At 34.9% G+C, this 19,986-nt stretch overlaps 1 protein-coding gene across 7 annotated transcripts in view; it reads left to right on the top strand.

Moving 5' to 3' along the window:
* Positions 1–19,986, top strand: part of CDKL3 (cyclin dependent kinase like 3) — a 117,896-nt gene that overhangs the window by 43,055 nt on the left and 54,855 nt on the right. For 3 of the 7 annotated variants that reach the window (XM_039242282.1, XM_039242281.1, XM_039242280.1), the window contains exons 6-13: positions 124–263; positions 5,552–5,640; positions 7,889–8,042; positions 8,157–8,485; positions 9,853–9,946; positions 11,310–11,472; positions 12,305–12,402; positions 15,800–15,859. In XM_039242282.1, the coding sequence (XP_039098213.1) occupies positions 124–263; positions 5,552–5,640; positions 7,889–8,042; positions 8,157–8,485; positions 9,853–9,946; positions 11,310–11,472; positions 12,305–12,402; positions 15,800–15,859 (1,127 nt within the window). Of the gene's footprint in view, positions 1–123; positions 264–5,551; positions 5,641–7,888; positions 8,043–8,156; positions 8,486–9,852; positions 9,947–11,309; positions 11,473–12,304; positions 12,403–15,799; positions 15,860–19,986 lie in introns of those variants that run through there. The other 4 variants (XM_039242277.1, XM_039242278.1, XM_039242284.1 and 1 more) reach the window with 4 other exon arrangements.

A 19,986-nucleotide genomic window follows, 5' to 3' on the forward strand; every position in this document is an offset into this window, starting at 1 on the left:
AAAAAATTAAAGGAACATAATTGTTATTCTCCCTTTTTAGTAATTTAATGCAGACCACATAGCAATTTGTTTATTTTGATTTTAGATTAATTTCCTTATATTTGTATATTTTTTTCTTTCCAGGCAATTTGACACCTCATTTACAGAATATCTTTTCCAAGAGTCCCATTTTTGCTGGGGTGGTCCTTCCTCAAGTTGAACACCCCAAAGATGCAAGAAAAAAATACCCAAAGCTAAATGGATTGTTGGCAGATATAGTTCATGTATGTTAAGATTTAAGGATATTTTTGGGAAATTTGCATAAGTTATAATATGGTCTTAGGATATTATTTTAATGAAATTCCAAAAGGATTCATAATGTTATCTGTTAACAGTTACTATATTCCTTTGTCTTTATGTCTTTAGTTCAGAGAAATTAAAATTCATAGACTATAAAACTGAAAGCTCCCTAGGATAATCCTGTCCATTATTTTTAGTTTATCCCAGTTTTAAGAATTTTTTTCTACATTTTATTTATTTTTGAGAGACAGAGAAAGACAGAGCACAAGTGGGGGAGGGTCAGAGAGAGAGAGGGAGACACAGAATCTGAAATAGGCTCCAGGCTCTGAGCTGTCAGCACAGAGCCTGACACGGGGCTTGAACCCACAAACTGTGAGAACATGACCTGAGCCGAAGTTAGAAGCTTAACTGACAGAGCCACCCAGGCGCCCCAGTTTATCCCAATTAGGGATAAACTGGAAAAATCCAAAGGACTTACCATGTTTATTGCCACCTTTTAACAGCCAGTCTACCCAAGTTAGGGATCTGTTCCTTGTACACTGGTATCCTAAGATATCTGCAAGGCATTGACACCTGCAGTTTTAATTTTGTAAATTCATCCTGAATTTTCAGAAAACAAAAACATTATGCTGTACAGCACATTCTGATTATTTTAAAATTTAAATTTTATTTTAAGCTAGGCAACAAATATGCCAGTATACATAGTGCAAAATTTAAAAAGTAAGAGAATTTACTATGGAAAGTAAATCTGCTTCTATTTATTTTTTCTATCCAGCCAATTTCCTTTCCCAGGTCAACTGAGGTATCTTATTTCTGATGTATAGCCCTTTAAAAAAAAGTGGTTACCCAAATTTCAAAGCAGATATGGTGTAGTGTTTATCAGAAGGGGCTCTGGAATCACATAGCCTAAAACTCAGCTCTGTCACTAATTAGCTCTGTAACCTTGGAAAGTCACTTAATCTTTGTGCCCCAGTTTACTGGGCTGTAAAACAACATTAACAGTCTTCATTTTCTGGGGCTAGAGAATTAAGTGCGGTAATGGTGAAAATGTTCTGAGCACAGGGCCTTCGATAAGCTATCAACAAATGTTAATATTAATGTCATTAACATTAACAAATATTAATATTGTTGGAGTTGTTATTTAGGTAAACTTGCTAACCATATGATATGTAACATCTAAAGACTATTCTTAAAGGAAAAAATGATTTCATTGTATCTGGAGAGAACTAGAGTTTAGTAAGAATTAGATTTGTTTACTATATTTTCAATTGAATTTATTTTTTATATCATAGTTTTCATTCTGCAAAGAATGCATAATGATTGTAGAAAAAAGTAGAAAATACAGGATAAACAAAAAGGAGAAGTTAAGATTTTCCCACAATCTGGAAAAATTACTGTTGATACTTTGATTTATAACCTTCTAGGCTTTTGTCAACCAAATTTATGCATAGAAATGTATGCTTTTTAAAAGATGTCATACCTCACACACTGTTATGTGACCAGTTTGTTATGTCACCATGTCAGTAAATATGGAACTGTATCATAGTTTTCAGTGGTTACATAGTATTCCATTGTCTGACTATACTGTACTTTAACTGAGCTTACAATTCTGAATGTTTTCAGGTTTTCTCCCTCACTATCGGTAAAGATATTTTAGTGAATATGTTTTATTTATTTATTTGGAAATATGTATTTATTTACCTTAAGAGAGAGAAAGTATGAGCAGGGGAGAGGCAGAGAGAGAGGAAGAGAGAGAGTCCCAAGCAGGCTTCAGGGTGGGACTAGGTTCCATGAACCCATGAGATTATAACCTGAGCTGAAATCAACAGTAGGACGCTCAAGTGACTGAGCCACCCAGGCGGCCTAGTGAACATCTTTTAATATGTCTTTTTGAACTTACTTTATTATTTTTTTAGCATAAATTCCTAGAATTGTGATTAGTGGGCCACAGGGTTTACACTTTTTCAGAATTTTTGATATACTTTCCTATTTTTTCCCCCAGAAAAGTTTCACTGATTTATATTCAAGTACTCCCAAGTAGCATTGTATATAAATTTCCACTCTCAATCTAACATTGGATATTACAATTTTTAAAGTATTTGCCCATTTTTTATTGTTTAAAAAATGTTTAAGAGAGAGAAAGCATGAGCCAGGGGAGGGGCAAAGACAGAAGGAGAGAGAGTCTTAAGCTGGTTCCATACCCAGTGTGGAGCCCAACATGGATCTTGATCTCACAATCCTGGAATCATGACCTGAGCCAAAATCAAGAGTCTGACACTCAACTGACTGAGGCACCAACGTGCCCCTATTTGCCTAATTTTTAAAAGTAACCTCTACGACCAATGTGGGACTCAAACTCTTAACCTCAAGATCAAGGGTCACATACTCCACTGACTGAGGCAACCAGGCATTCCAAAGTAATTGTAAATTTAATAAGTTTAAAATAGCATCTATATTTTAGTTGCAGTTATATAATTACAGGAAAGGTTGACTATTTTACCTTTCTTATTAATATAATATGATGTTAATTGGCCATAAATGATTAAAAATTAGTTGTAAATAATTAAAAATTAGTTGTGTATAATATAATATAAATATAAAGAAATAATATAAATAAACAATATTTAAGAATGATTAAACTATTTGTCAATTAGACTATCTTTTTTCATATAGATTTGTAAAATTATAAGCATATTAGTCTTTGTCATATATGTTGTAAATAGTTTTCTTCAACTTGAATAATCCTGTGACTTGGCATGCCACATTTATCATAGACAAAATGCTTATACATGCTTGGGTCTATTTCTATTTCATTGATTTCCATTTTTATTCTAGTGTAAGTACCAGATTCATTGATTATTGTAACTTAATTTTTGTTTTTAATTACTCCTTCTCACTTTTATTTTATGTTTTATTTTTTAGTAATGTCTATACTCAACATATGGCTTGAACTCAGAACCCTGAGATCAAGAGTCACATGCTCCACCGACTGAGCCAGTCAGGTGCCCCAATTATTGCAACTTTAAAATACATCTTTATATTTGGGCAAAGCATGTATCATTTCCTAGATTTAAATTTTGTAAACAACTCTACTGGGGTATAATTTTGTACAGTAAACTATACATGCTTAAAATGTGCAACTTGATGAGTTTTGAAAGGTATATCCACCTGTGAAACCACCACCACAATCGAGATATGTAACATTTCCATTACCCTCTACAATGTCCTCTTGTCTTTTTTCAATCCATCTTTCCCACCATTTCCGTTCTCAGACAACCTCTGAGCTGCTTTCTGTCACTGTAGATTAGTTTACATTTACTAGACCATATACACATGGAATTACATAGTGTGTACCCTTTAACTCAATATTATGATTTAGAGATTCATTCATGTCTTTGTGTGTATCAGTAGTTGATTCCTTTTAATCGCTGAGTAGTAGTCCGTTGTATGGACCTGTAACAATAAATAATCTATTCCCCTCTTTGGGGTTGTTTCCTATTTTTGGCTGCTACAAATAAAATTGCTATGAACATTCATGTACATGGCTTTGTGTTGATGTATATTTTTATTCTCTTGAGTAAATATCTAAGAGTGGAATGGTGGGTGGGTTTAAGGTATGTGTTTGTTTGATTTTTAAAGGAATTGCCAGTCTCTTTTCAAAGTATCATATTTTACATTTTCCAAACTAGGTCATGGATTTAAATTTTCTAATTATATTATATGGAGAAGTACTAATTTAGTCTACCTCCAGTAGGCTATGGCTTGGGCAGACTTTTTAACATTTTTCTTAATAAGTTTTATTGATGGATTACTATTATATTCTTAAATAAGTACATATTTTGCAGTTTTAATGGTATGGGTATTCCCACCTCGTAAAGTGGATGATGAATTCAGTTTTGCTTTGTGATTCAATATATTTTTATTATGGTAAAAAACACATATGGAATCTACCCTCTACCAAATTTCAAAATGTATAGCATAGCACTGTTAGCTGTATCCATATTGTTGTATAGCAGATCTTTACAACTTTTTGAATCACTTTAAACATACATATGTGGACATAAACCAAAAGGTAATATTATATTCAATTACCTTGTATTTTCTGGATTTTAATTCTCCTTTTATTTGTTAGATCTTAGACAAACTTATTTCTCTAGGCCTCAGTCTCCTTATCTGTATAATGGGAATGATAATAATACGTACCTTGTAGGGTTGCTGATGGGATCAAGTAATAGGAAAAAGCTAGGTAGTGTTGTGTGGCACATAGTAAACATCAATAAAACTTAGCAATTATTATTATGCTTTGCTTTCTTTTAAAGGAGGAGTGAAAATTATAATGCAAATGAATTTTATTCAAATTCTATCTTTAATATTTTGGTTAAAAATATCTTCTATTTACAACTATATATAAATTTATTATGTTCGACTAATTTCAAAATGATTTTTTAAATTTTTTAAAAAATATTTATTTATAAGAGAGAGAGTGTATGAGCAGGAGAGGGGCAGAGAGAGAGGTAGGCACAGAATCTGAAGCAGGCTCCAGGCTCTGAGCTGTCAGCACAGATCCTGATGCGAGGCTCAAACCCATGAACCATAAGATCATGACTGGAGCCGAAGTTGGATTCCCAACCAACCTAGCTATCCAGGCGCCCCTCAACTTATTTTTAAAACTCTTAATTCTACCACCTGTTTTTGTTTTGTTTTTTTAAATCTCTATTCAGTTGAAATATTTTCAGGATAGGGTAACAGAAAAGAGCTGTTCTCATAATGGATTATTGAAAGATTTGGGGAGTTGAATGTTTGTGAAGTTGTATTATGCCGTAGAAAGAGCCCTGGATTAGGATTCAGACGATATGAGTTAAAATCTTCGTATAGTAAATCACTAATTATGCTTCTAGCTCTGAAAAGGGAAATAATAATCTGTGAACTTTTTACCTTACAGTGCTGATAAGAGGATCAAAAAGAACTAATTAATTTTTGCTAATTCCAGCTGTAGTTTGCTAATTCCAGTTAGTAACAAACTAACTTCTGTTTTGGCTAGAATCATAGGACATTTAACCCGTAATAATGCTTTATAAGTACAGATTTCTTAGGGAAATAAATGGTCAAAACTCACTGTCAGAAATTCCTAAGGTCTAATTCCATCTTTTTAAGCACCTTTTTAGCTCTAGGTAATTAGTAACTTCTACATATGTCAAGTAAGTTTAAGATTTACCATATAGAGCCCTGTTAGGAACTTTCTTAACGTTAGAATCTTTTTTTCATTTTCTAGGCTTGTTTACAAATTGATCCTGCTGAGAGGACATCATCTACTGATCTTTTGCATCATGAGTATTTTACTAGAGATGGATTTATAGAAAAGTAAGCATGTTGAGTGAGTGTGGACTTTATAGTGTTTTGTTTTAGGAAATTTTACTAGCATGAAAATTGCTGCATAGGTTAATGTTACACACACACAAAATTCAATTTAAGAAAAACTTTACTGAGTCCCTCTATTGACTAGGTACATGGTAGGCATACAGGTGTTATGATGAAAAGTCTAATAAAAATAATTGTAGTTAACATTCATTGCAGTTACTATGTCCTAGGCAGTGTGCCAAGCTCTTTATACACATTTTCAATGTCAACCATAGACCAGAAGGTAGTAAATAAACAACCAGTACTGTTTAACTCTATTCCCATTTGGACCTCTGACTCAGAATAGTCTGGTTTCCTCTTCTGACAGCTTCTCTGATCTATATGTTATAGTTGGCATTTACTTCCCAAAGGATTTTTTTCCTCTGCCTTATTTATTCTCTATTGCAGTGGCTGTCATCATAGTCTCCTTACCAAAGTGGAAGTTCCTGGAACATAGGGACCATGCCTTTAGCCCTTCTGTGTCCAACATTATATATGTAATATATAATCACAGTGTAGATTTATAAATCAACTGTATTTCTTTAAAAAAAAAAAGCCACCATTTTCTATTTGAGCTTTGAAAGAAGATTTTTTTTTAATTTAATTGCGTAGTCATTCACTTGATCTTTGGATGTAAGGTCAGAAAATACAGACATCATTGGAAAATGTGATGGATTTAAGATTAGGCATGGAAGGTGCACCTGGGTGGCTCAGTCAGTTAAGCGTTCAGCTTCAGTGCAGGTCATGATCTCACGGTTGTTGGGTTTGAGCCCCACGTCGGGCTCTGTGCTGACAGCTCAGAGCCTGGAGCCTGTTTCGGGTTCTGTGACTCCCTCTCTCTCTCTGACCCTCCCCTACTCACGCTGTCTCTCTCTCTCTCTCTCTCTCTCTCTCAGAAATAAATAAAGCATAAAAAAAAAAAAGATTAGGCATGGAAAGTTCCAGGAACTACACCTTTCAGGTGTAAGAAGAGAGGCAAAGAAGAGAGAATCCTTTAGAATACTTAGAACTTTAAGCATTTTAAGAATTTTAATATAAAACAAAAAATTTAAAGAAGATATATTGAAAATCCATTGGTGAAGAAAGTGCCAGTTATTGAATTAAAAAATTGCTTCATATCACTTCTCCATAGACCAAGTTGATTTCTCTTGGGTACTTACATACTAGGATTTTAGCATGATGCGATGAAAGTTCTTGAATTCCAATGATTGAATTCTCAGAAAATGTTTGGGGAAGGCTTTTCCCTTTGATAAGTGATCTTTTCCTTTCACAGAACCTTCTGCAGTGCAAAGCAGTTTTGACAGAAGTATGACAGTTTCCTATTCAGCCAAATGAATCACACTGTTTATTTTCTTCATCTCTTCACACTCCCCTTTACTAGACATGTGCCCTGCACAGCCCTGGCAAGATTGGGCTAAACTAGGGAAGAATTTACTCATGGAATGGTATTTTAAAATGTCCACAAACAAGGGGACACCTGGCTGGCTCAGTTGGTGGAACATGTGACTTTTGATCAAGGGGGGTGAGTTCAAGCCCCACCTGTATGTAGAGACACTTAAAAAAATAAATAAAATAAAATTTCCTCAAAGTAATAATAATACCTGCTTCAGGGTGGGGAACTGTACAACTCAGGGGCAGGGTAGGAAGGAGACTTTTCAGCACAGCCTTTTGAATTTTGAGCCATGTAAATGGATTTTTTTATTAAAAAATAAGTAATATAAAAAAATCAAACTAAAACCAAGATGATCTCCTTTCAATACTGATGTATTCTGTTACATTTTATACTAAAAATATTTCTCTAGAGTAAGATTTCAGGAGCTAATTAGTTCATCTTTTAAGTACTATTACTTTAAAGAACCACAAAAAGGATAAAATGGCTTGGGTTTTTCTTGGAAAGAATATATTTATAAAAATTAAAAAAAAATAATTTTATTGAGTAAAGTTCGCATCATAAGAGAAATATAATTCATATAAATCCATTTTGTAAAAGTTTTATATAGTAAATCCCATGCCAAAATTTTTGGAAGATTTGTCTTTACCAGGAAGCAATTTGTATTAAATAAATATTGTACTATCTCTTGGCACAAATGAATTTTTGATAACTTATTTATGCTGTAGCTGGTATATAAATTAATTGATTAACTGGCCCATTAAGGATAAAATACTTTATATAAATAAAAGATTATTGGCTGATAATTGCTTGTTTTATCAGATTCATACCAGAACTGAGAGCTAAATTACTACAAGAAGCAAAAGTCAATTCATTCATAAAGCCAAAAGAGAATTCTAAAGAAAATGAACTTAAAAAAAATGAAAGAAAAACAACTTCTACCAATACACTGCTAAGTACTCCAGTTTTGGGAAAGGTAAACACTATTCTCTTTCTGGCCTGTACAACTGTACTATAGGTTGCACTCTAATGATAAAAATAACTGTTCTTCTGACTCGCATTTTGGATGTTTGGATGTTTCCTATTCCAGGAAATGGAAAAAGAGAAAAAGCCCAAGGAGATCAAAGTCAGCATTATTAAAGTCAAAGGAGGAAAAGGAGATATCTTAGAATCAAAAAAGACAGAGTGTGAAGGTGGACATTGTCAAAAGGATGCAACTGGAAATGCTCATACTGTGTCTCAAGACACAACCCCTATAATCAAGGAACTACCAACCCCTGTCAATCCCGGCACTAAGGCTAATGGAATGAAAGATGATCCACATGCTGGAGGTAGTATGATGATGCCACCTATCAATCTAACTAGCAGAAACTTGGTGGCTTCAAATCCCAATTCAGATGTTTCCCACCGCAATTCAAGGTGAGTTGTGACAGAAAAAAGACAGAAGGAAATGAACCCAAGTGATACAATGTTCTTGTATAAAGGCATTTCAAGGAATCAAGTTCATGGTGTCTGTATATAAACTGAATTTGAGGATATATTGAAATTATAATAATAGGCCATTATTGAGTGTTTCTTAGGAACACCATAGAATAAATTAACTTTTCTTGCCTGTATAGATGTTTAATTTTTCACTAATGCCTTTTGGAAAAACCCTGCTTTTTAAAAAAAAAGACCCTCAGAATAATTTCTTCTCATTTAAAGAAGAAAAAGGTGATATGGCCTAGGTTCTAGAATTGATGTGCCTTGGTATAACAAAGTAAGCATTTTTTTCTGTATTATAGCATATTTTCTAAATGGAGAAAGAACAGTTAAAAATAATTGTTTATAGTCAAATAGTCTTTGAAATAACTATTTGGGGAGGAAAACAACATATTGAGCCAGATTTAGCTACTGCTACAAATTGAAAGACTGGTACCATAAGTCTGGTTAATCAAGGGCAGTGTGATATATAGCAAGGGTCTATTTAGTAAGGAATCAGGGCTAGTTTTAAATTTAGTGCAGGGCACCTAGGTGGCTCAGTTGGTTGGATGTCCAACTCTTGATTTCGGCTCAGGTCATGATCTCAGGGTCATGGGATTGAGCTCTGCATCAGGCTCTGTACTGAGTGTGGAGCCTGCTTAGGATTCTCTCCCGCCCCCTCTCTCTCTCCCTCCCTCTCTCACTCTCTTTCTCCCTCTGTCCTCTCTCATGCTCCTGTACTCTCTCTCTAAAATAAAATAATTTAAAAAATTCTTTAAATTTAGGGAAACTACCATGAATCTGGATTAGGAAGGAGACTAGGTACAGCATCCCAAGCCCATACTAGCAGACTGGTTTGGGCTATAAGTTGTGATGCTCATTGGTCTGCAGAGGTGGGCCAGTGGACGTTTCTGTGTCAGTCCAAAGGCACAGCAGTCTACAGACAGAAAGAGCCCATTTGTTCTTGAGAGGACCCCAACGCCCTAGTTGCAATAACTGTGGTTGTAAGCCAGCCTTGGACAGCAAGCTCAGAAATTCAGAAACCACTAGTTGAGAGATCTGGATTTAGAACAAGTACAAGGGACCAAGTAGGCTGGCTGGAGTGACCCTACAACATGGTTGTCACCACTGATGTTAGCCATGAGCAAGTTGTTCTCTGCTCTGTTTCCACCTACTTAGAGCAGTTGGCACTTACACAATGGCAATTGCATTTTGGCACTCAGTATGCAAACTATAGACTGCTGTGGTATCACTTCATTACTGAAGCTAAAACAGAAGTACTTCTGGGGAGTTCTAATAACTTCGCCTTCATTTTTAAATAATAGGTTGACTGAAAGAGCGAAAAAGAGACGTACTTCTTCACAGTCTGTTGGACAGGTTGTGTCTAATAGCAAGCAAGAGGACGCAGGTCCCACTCAAGTAAGGCAAGAACCTAGTCATTAAAACATGGCATCTTTTAACTTTATACTTGAATCCCTCCCCATTAAAGCCTTTTATTCTATCTTTAGGGCTCCAACATTTAAAAAAATATGCTTTTAGCTTTTTCCCCCCTCTAGAGATGAAAATAGGCCATCATTTCCTTAGTGCTTTCACAGTTTTGGTTAATTTCTTATAATTTGATTTGTGTATTTAATTTGTGACTTGCACCAAAAAAAGTTAAGATTTTCACCCTTAAATGTCACAAGACTTGGGGTGCCTGGGTACCTCAATCAGAAGAGCATGTGACTCTTGATCACCAGGGTCATGAATTCGAGCCCTATGTTGGGTGTAGAGGTTACTTAAAAAAAAAAAGTCACAAGATTTTTTGGTCTTTTACTCTCCCCAAAATGTTTTTAATATTAGATTATAGGCAATTACTATAATACTATAGTATATAGTATAAAATACTAAAAATAGACACATCAAATTTTTCACTAGAAAAATATAATCAATGGGGTGCCTGGGTGGTTTAGTCGGTTAAACGTCCAACTTCGACTCAGGTCACGATCTTGCCATTCATGAGTTCGAGCCCCATATCAGGCTCTGTGCTGGCAGCTCAGAGCCTGGAGCCTGCTTTGGATTCTGTGTCTTCCTCCCTCTCTGCCCTTCCCCTGTTCACACACCCTCTCTCTCTCTCAAATATAAATAAACATTAAAAAATATAGGGAGTAGCTTATTAAAAATTGAAGTATAATGTTATTTATAATAATAATAAATTGAAGCAACACAAAGCTATGTAAGAGCAAGCGAGTCACTAAGCACATTAATATATATTCACTCAGGGGGATACTACACATTACGTTGTGGTAGTCTGTTCATTCACTTAGCAGATTTTCTGTCATCTGTTGCCAAATGAGCACAAATAGGTACCACAAAAGATTTTATAGAGTTCTGGGTTCTCAAGAAATTTTTTTCCTTTGGGTTTTCCCTGTGTCCAGAGTACATCATTTTATAAATGGAAAATAAATTATTAATAAAATGAACTGAAGCAATTTGTCAAAGTCAGAGTACAATGAATAGTATTATAAATTAAAAGTTAAGATTATGGTTCTCATGATCAACACTATTATTCTCAAATTATCCAATATATTTTAAAAAGTCTGCTTCATGAAACTTTTATTGGGATTCGATCTATTTATGTGTTTAATGGGATTATATTCTACTCCTTAATTATTAAATAACCTTGCAAATGTAGACCTTTTATGACTATCTTATTACCTTCCAGACGGCTAGCAATTTTAGGCCTATGACTCAAAGTTATACATCTTTTTTCAAATTAACTCTTACTTATTTGTTTGTTTAGAGCCAAATGGAGAAGAGTATGTTTAATGAGCAAACAGGTCAAAGTGACCAAATGGCAAATGGAAACAAAAGAAAGATGAATTTTTCCAGATCTGACAGGAAGGAATTTCATTTTCCAGAACTGTGTTTCACACTACAGTCCAAGGAGATGAAAGGAATGGAAGGTAAATATTTGTTGCACAGCTTTACAAATTTCCAGATGTTATAATTTACAAGACCTTTTTTTTTTGGTAAGATAACTTACATTTATAATGTAATTTCGATAGAAAATAGATTTCTGTGAAAAATATTTTCAGCTGATGAGAATTTTTTTTCTCGTAGTCAAGAGGTAAGACTTAAAGGAGATACTTTTAAAGAAGGATTAAGAAAACTTTAAAAGACACATTTTTCAGTAGCTCAGTCTTGTTGAAATGTTAGTACAGTATTTGAGGAAAGTGGTTTTGGTTCCATATATGACCTGGAGTAAATCAGTTTCCTTTGTTTCTCCATGATTTTTTCCCCTATAATAGCAGGAATGATATAGATGCTTTTGGCATCCAAAGGTATACTAGATTAAGATTTATAACATGTTTTGAGCTCTTAAAATGAAACATGCTTTTTTTTTTTTTTTGCAGAGTAAATGTTTTGTTTCTTTGAAGAACAGTGACACCTTGTGAAAAGTTAATATAATAGCAAGAATATAGTACTTGAGAATCTAGTACTTGAAGAATATAATTCAAGAGCAATTATCTGACCCACTTAACAGTTATATGCAGAATTTAAAAACTAAATGTCATATTTTAATACCTGGTAGGCTATCTGTAAAGTTATAAAACAAATCATTTATAATTGGCATGTTTTATCATTTCAACTGAAGATTTATTAAGTTGTATTTTAATATACTGAGAAACTGACTTTAGTGGATATCAGAATTTCTATTTGAAACTCTTAAAAAGGAAAGTAAAATTTTAAGGTAGGAATAACAAATTGTCATTGTTGCATATATTTTTGTAAAAGTTAAACAGATAAAAGTGCTGAAGAGGGAATCAAAGAAAACAGATTCATCTAAAATACCAACTTTACATAATACGGATAAAAATCAAGAAAAACAAGAGGTAAAACTTTTTTGTTTATAGTTTTAGTAAGGAGTGCTGTTTGGAACCCTTGACTTGGTATGTAAATTTAGTTATTGCTAAAAGTTATATAAACATACAAAATTCTGTAATCTTTGAGCCTGAAGAGCAGATTTCTATTCTCTTAAAATAACATATTAGTAAAAGGTTTTAAAAGTTATTTTTTGGAGTAATTAATAGCAGCCCTCATTTTTAAAAATATTTTATTTATTTATTTATTTTTATGTTTTTATGTTTTTATTTATTTATTTTTTACAAATAGTTTATTGTCAAATTAGTTTCCACATAACACCCAGTGCTCATCCCCACAAGTGTCCTCCTCCATGCCCGTCCCTCCCTCCCCCCACATCCATCAGTCCTCGGTTTTTGTCAGCATTCAAGAGTCTCTCATGGTTTGCCTCTCTCCCTTTCCCCCACCATTTCCCCCTTCTTCTCCCCCTTGTTCCTCCGTCAAGTTCTTCCTAATCCTATACGTGCAAACATATGATATTTGTCCTTCTCTGCCTGACTTATTTCGCTCAGCATAACACCCTCAAGGTCAATCCATGTTGCTACACATGGCCAGATTTCATTGTTTCTCATTGCCATGTAGTATTCCATGGTATAGATAAACCACATCTTCTTGATCCATTCGTCAGATGTTGGACACTTAGTCTCTTTCCATGTTTTAGCTATTGTGGAGAGTGCTGCTATGAACATTGGGGTACCATGTGCTCCTATGCCTCAGCATTTCTGTACCTTTGGGTAAATTCCTAGCAGTGCTATTGCTGGGTCATAGGGGAGTTCTATTGTTAGTTTCCTGAAGAACCTCCACACTGTTTTCCAGAGGGGCATAGCAGCCCTCGTTTGAATGTTGAGTGATTAGACTATATAGTACTCAGGGAAAATATCATGTATTCTATGTGTATTTTGTGATATTAGGCCCCTTTCTTCCTGTTTTCTCTTCAGTGTATTCCCCCATCTTTGCTTTCCACCACTAGTTCTATTTTCACAAAGATTTGTCCTCAGCTAGCTATCATATAATATTGTTGAAATGTCCCAACCCCTCCCCACCAGAGAGAGTCCTGAATTTTATTTGTAAATCTTAAAGATCTTCAGTATCCAAATGCATACTCTCTAAAGGTATTCTTTTAGATAAGGGGATTGTGCTCATAGAAATGGCCTTCTATGCTATGTGTTTGTAAGGTTAATCAACTTCTTTATATCAGTTTCTTATGTTATAAATTGATTATATTTTTTTACTTCACAATGAAATTAGCACATACTTAATTAAGGAAATTTGAAGAAATTAGCAAAATAGAGTTTGAAACAATTTAAGAAGGTATTTTCACCAAGTCTGTTCAATCTCTACATCATTTGGATTAAAGAGCTATCAAGTTCGAGCCCTGCGTCAGACTCGGTGCTGACAGCTAGCTCAGAGCCTGGAGCCTGCTTCAGATTCTGTAACTCCCTCTCTCTCTCACCCTCCCCTGCTCACGCTGTCTCTCCCTCTCTCTCTCACAAATAAATACAAACATGAAAAAATAAAGAGTTATCAAATATTGTTAGATATATCTTCGAAGTGATGCTTAGGCCTTATTTTTGGCTTAGAACTTGTTAAGAACTCCAGAATCCACTTTGCAAAAGAGAGCTATTTTCTAAATAGAACAAGAAAGGCATTAATGGCCATTTTCTAGTTCATCATAGAAAGTAATAAGGTGACCTTAAAGTTTTAAACATGAGTGACTTACTGATATTGTAGCATGTTGAGCAGCACACCCTTTGCACATTCCTCAAATGACTAACTAAATTAGGCTCCTGAGTTGTGTATTAGGCTCCTAGTAACGTGCCTAGTGTATTTATCCCACTGTCCCATGAGAGCCTCTAGAACTAAAATTATATTCCAATGCAGGAAGAAAGGAACTCTTAAGACAGTTCTTTCACTTAAAAATACATAAATAAATAGGAAGGTAAAATCCCTTCTTGCTCATGTGGTGTACAACTGCTTAAAAGTCGACCTTCTTGAGAGTGACCTTGAAACAGTTATGGTTATTAGAGAAGTAATCAGTGATGGCTGTAGTTTATTCATGCTGCCCATTCACATGCATTTCTGAAGAGTGAAATTGCATATAAGGCTAGTCCAAACACTTTTAATACGTTAATGTCAGAGTTAAGAAACTATCCTAAACTTTGAATTGGTAGTTTATAATTTTAGAGCACAAGAGAATACGAATTGTTTTTTAAAATGCAAGATAGGATATAGCAACTTTCTTGTTCTGTTCTTGGCTATGCCATTGACTTGGTTTTGAATTATCTAGTCAGATCCATGTGCTTCCCAGTTGTACATTCAACTCTTTCAGGCATCTTAAATGCTGAATTAGTGTACATATTGATATACATATATATGTATCAACATACCTATATTGAATAGACAACATAATCTAAGAGAAAACTTAAATTACTGCTGATGAGTTAGACAAGAGAGAAAAGAGTCCATACAAAAGCCACCTTCAGTTCTGTTTCATGATGATCATGAGGAATACTTTGTTAAATAGTCTCCCGTATAAAACAAACCCCAGGTGCAAAGTACAAGTACTTACCTCTGGCTATATTTCCTTAGCCAAAGACTTACCATTTCCTCAGTTAAGGTCCTGTTTCTATTTACTTTTTAGAATATAGGAAATGCACAAACTGAAAGGAAGAAGAACCTGCCAGATGTAGAGTAGAAAATGCAGAGCTGAAAATTCAGGGAGTCCTAGAATTATTGTATGGTTAAAAAAAATCCTTTTTATTAATATTACATTCATAAAAAAAGCTGACTAGAGAATTCTACAGACATATAAATCCTGTGTACTTATGTGTATATTCCCCTAAATTTTTAAAAATTTATTAATCTTTAAATTATTCATTTTTTCTTAATTTAAACACTAATTTATAGAAATTGCCCAACTGGTACATTCTAACTTACATTAAGTCACATAATTTTATTTGATGGCCTATTGTCTTAGTTATGTATAATTAGTGGTCATTCTTAGCTTTGGTTTAGAACTTTATAACTGTAGAAGGAAAAGTTTCTAATTGTGTACTAAAACGAGATCCCAATGTCTGGCAGCACCAAATATTTCTGAGCAAACAGTTATACTTGATAAGCATAAAATATGGATTTGGATCCACACTAAACGTTCTGGAACAGCATTTAAATATATCATGAAGGTCACTTAAGAGGATGGAAATTGAGGAAAGCATTGAAGCAAATCTTCTGGGCTGACCAGCATGTTTATCATTAATAGTTTATTACTATTATTATTACATATAATTTAACATTAATACAATCAAGGTTTTGGCAGCATATATTTAATTTCTTATTTCCGGTTCTTACTGGCTTGGTTTCTGATTTTAGGGTGGAGATGGCCATTTTAAGGGGAAGAATTGGAAGAGGAACAGATTTTTTTTCTGGTAGTGTCTCTTAAATCTTACGAATACAAATTGGCAAGTCTCCTCTTGTTTTATGTACAATAGAAATGTAACATGAGCTATTAAGACAGCCATGCATCTTGCATTAGCATCACCCATCTTTGTTTTTAGCAAACGATTCACTGTTTTATTTTCTTCTAAGAAATCTATTGGTTTAGAATTATGAAGTCTCCTCTCTGCCTGCTTCTTTACTTGCCATGGTTACTGAGTAGGTAACACATCCTGTCATACGACACACGCTATACATATACTGACCTTTGCCCTCTGCTAGTCACATAACCTGAAGTGTCTTTTATTTCCTAGAATGCTTGGGCTTCCTGAAGTGAGTTCTTAATGAAATATCTGACCCATTGTTTTAAAGGCTGTTCTTCCCCTTACATGATTAAAAGTACGTTTTTAGCTGTAAAAACATAATATTTATAAAATATCTGAAGATTACTTAATATTCAAGCGTTATTTAAATTCTTATATTCTTTTTTTGTTTTGCTTTCATTTAAATTCCACTTAGTTAATAATCCTTTTCTCCATTTGAACAAGTCTCAGCACTTTTCCAGTTTTCTCGTTCCATCGGGTAGTTAGTGTCTTTTATGTGGTACAGACTCTTTCTATTCCATAAAATAAATTATGTACAATGCAGAAGAGGTACACCGCTAAAATTCTCGATTGTTCTCTTCTTTTGTGTGTGTGTGTGTGTGTGTGTGTGAGTGTGAAACAGTTTTAATTTCGGTCATTTCGGCTTCTCGGCACAGTAAGAAATATTGCACATGATCAACATGTTTTGTTCTGGGGATGGGGATAAGGGTAGGGGGAGTCACCTTCTTAGAAAGTACAACCCAAGTTGGGAGGGCAGAGAGGGCGGGGAGAGAACCCTCCCCATGCCTGTGGCAAAGTGCAGGAGCCCCCACCCCAAACTAACCTGAGTCCAGCCCCTCTGGGGAAAAAAGGGGTGCATGAACTCCCCCTACTCCACAGGCACCTCTCCCTGTGGCCCAAGGCCTGCGCTACCCTCCAGCTTGTAGCCCTCACATGAGCCATTTTGCATAAAGTACAAGTGAAAAGGTCTGAAGGTAACACACTCCAGGTTATATACAGGGGCTCCGGGGAGGCAGAATGTGCCCCTGCTTCCCCTCAGCTGCCCCCCGTCACAGGGAGAAAGCTGTGGGGGAACGGGGGTCGATTGTTCTATTCTTAAAACAATAACAACAACAATAGTAAAATGGAATTATCTGGTATTCTACCAGGGCTTTACCTGATTTGGTATTTATTAAATAGACGTGAAAAACAAAGACAACATAATTTCCTTGTTACAATATTGTAATGTCTTTTTATCTTATTTTAATTATTTTTAAGTTTATTTATTTATTTTGAGAGAGAGACAGAGAGAGTGAGTGGGAGAGGGGCAAAGGGAGAGAGGGAGAGAGAGAATTCCACGCAGGTTCTGTGAGCCCAGAGCAGGGCTGGAACTCATGAACCATGACCTGAGCCAAAACCAAAAGCAGGACACTTGACTAACTGAGCCACCCAGGGGCCCTTCTTTTTATCTTATTTTAAGTTTGATTGGAATTAATACCTGAGATTATTATACATAATATACTTTTCTAACAGAATTCCTGTTACTTTTGGCAACTCCTTTCCTCCAGGGAAATTGAGTTGTTTCCTGTAGTTCAACAGAGAGAAGTCTGCCTCTTACCTGTTGCATTTGTATATTTGTTGATCCTACATCAACGTCAAAGGATTCAACTTGTACAAAAAATGTCTTCTTGGATTTTAATTGGGATTGTGTTAAATCTGTACATCAATTTGAGGAAAATTGGTATCTTAATAATATTAAGTCTCCCAATACATGAGTATAAACTCTCCGTTTATTTAGATCTTCTTCAAATTCCATCTGTAATATTTTGTGCCAATATTATACATCATTCATTAAATATATTTCTATGAGTTTTGTTTTTTGATGCATTATAAATGGTATTGTTTTTAAATATCATCTTCCAGTTGGTTTTGCTAATATACAGAATTACAATTTTTTTTTAAAATTTATCTTGTATTCTGAGACTTTGCTAAATTCACTTAATTTATTCTGGTAGGTTTCCTTCTTTCATTTATTCCTTCCTTTCTTCCTTCTTTTTTCTATATTCTATATTCCGTAAGATTGCCCAGATAGGCAATTGTAATGTCTACAGCCAAAGATAGTCTTACTTATTTCTTTCCAATATTTATGCCTTTAATTACTTTTTCTTGCCTTATTGCACTGAGTACTAGGACATGTAATGATGTTGAACAGAAGCATTGAGAGTGGATGGATATCCTTGCTTTTTTTCCAGTACTGGAGGGAAAAACCTTCAGCTTTTTCCCATTAAGTATGATGTTAGTTATGGGTTTTATGTAGATGACTTTTATTACACTGAAGAAGGTTGCTTCCCTTTCTCTTTGCTCAAATAGATATTAAATTTTGTTAAATGGTTTTCCCATATCAACAGAGATGTTCTTAGGATTTTCTTTCTTTATTATGCTAATGTGAATTCTATTAATTAATGTTTCACTGTGAAATCAACCTTACATTCCTAGGATTAAATTTCACTTGAGGGGCACCTGGGTGGCTCAGTCAGTTAAGCATCTGACTTCAGCTTAGGTCATGATCTCACAGTTTGTGGGTTTGAGTTCCATCCACATCAGGCTCTGTGATGACAGCCTTGAGCTTGCTTCGGATTCTGTGTGTCTCTCTCTCTGCCCCTCCCTGTTTCACACTCTTGCACGCGAAAATAAATGAACATTAAAAAAATTTTTTTTTAATTTCACTTGATCCCTTTTATGTTTTGTTTTGGATTTGGTTGGTTAATATTTTATTAAGGATTTTGGCATTTATGTTAATGAGGGATTTTAGTCCTTTTTTTCTTTCTTATATTGTACTTGTTTGGTTTTGGTGTCAATGTTACGTTGCTTTATAAATGAGTTGGGAAGTGTTCTCTCTTCCTCTGTTTTCTGAAAGAATTTGTGTAGGATTGATTTTATTTTCTCCTTAAATGTTTGTTAGAAACACCAGGGAAGGAGCGCCTGGGTGGCTTAGTGCAGTTAAGCGTTGGACTCTTGATTTCGCCTCAGGTCATGATCTCACAATTCATGGGTTTGAGCCCCGTGTTGGGCTCTGTGCTGGTAGTATGGAGCATGCTTTGAAATCTGTGTCTTCTCTCTGCTCCTCTGCCGCTTGCTCTCTGTATCTTTCTCAAAAATAAATTAAAATAAACTTAAAAAAAAAAAAAGAAACATCAGGGAGGCCATCAAGGCCTGGAATTTCCTTTGTGGAAATATTTTCTTATACAGATTCAATTTCCTTCAATTTATTTAAAGGATATCCACACCCATTATTTCTCTTTGTATCAATTTTGGTAATTTACCTACTTCAAAGAATTTATTCGTTTCATCAAAGTTGCTGATTTTATTGGGGTGCCTGGGTGACTCAGCTGGTCAAGCGTTCAACTTCCATGATCTCACCACTCATGGGTCTGAGCCCTGCGTTGGGCACTTTGCTGACAGTTCAGAGCCTGGAGCCTGTTTTGGATTCTGTGTCTCCCTCTCTCCTGCCCCTTCCCTGCTTGTGTACATTCTCTCTCTCTCTCTCACAAGAATAAATAAACAGTTTTTTAAAAGTTGCTGATTCTACTGACATAATATCATTTGTTATCTTTCTCTTGTTATCACTTTTAAATGAAGATCTGGGCCGACTGGGTGGCTCAGTTGGTTAAGCAGCCGATTTCAGTCAGGTAATGATCTCGTGGTTTGTGAGTCTGAACCCTGCATCTGGCTTTATGCTTAGAGCTCAGAGCTTGGAGCCTGCTTCAGATACTGTGTCTTCTTTTCTCTCTGTCCTCCCCCTGCTCATCCTCTCTTTCTCTGTCTCTCTCAAATATAAATAAACATTAAAGAAATTTTTTAGAAAGATTTAAATTGGTAAGATCTATGATGATGTCCACTTTATCATTTATTGTATTGGTGATTTGTGTTTTCCCTCTCTTTCTCTCTCTTTTTGATAAGTCTAGGTCTAGCTACAAGATTATCAATTTTAGTAATTTTTTCAAAGAACCAGTTTTGGTTTCCTTGATTATTTCTATTGCT

Source organism: Hyaena hyaena, unplaced genomic scaffold (assembly GCF_003009895.1).
Source record: "Hyaena hyaena isolate Hyena2069 unplaced genomic scaffold, ASM300989v1 scaffold_214, whole genome shotgun sequence".
Classification (NCBI taxonomy): domain Eukaryota; kingdom Metazoa; phylum Chordata; class Mammalia; order Carnivora; family Hyaenidae; genus Hyaena; species Hyaena hyaena.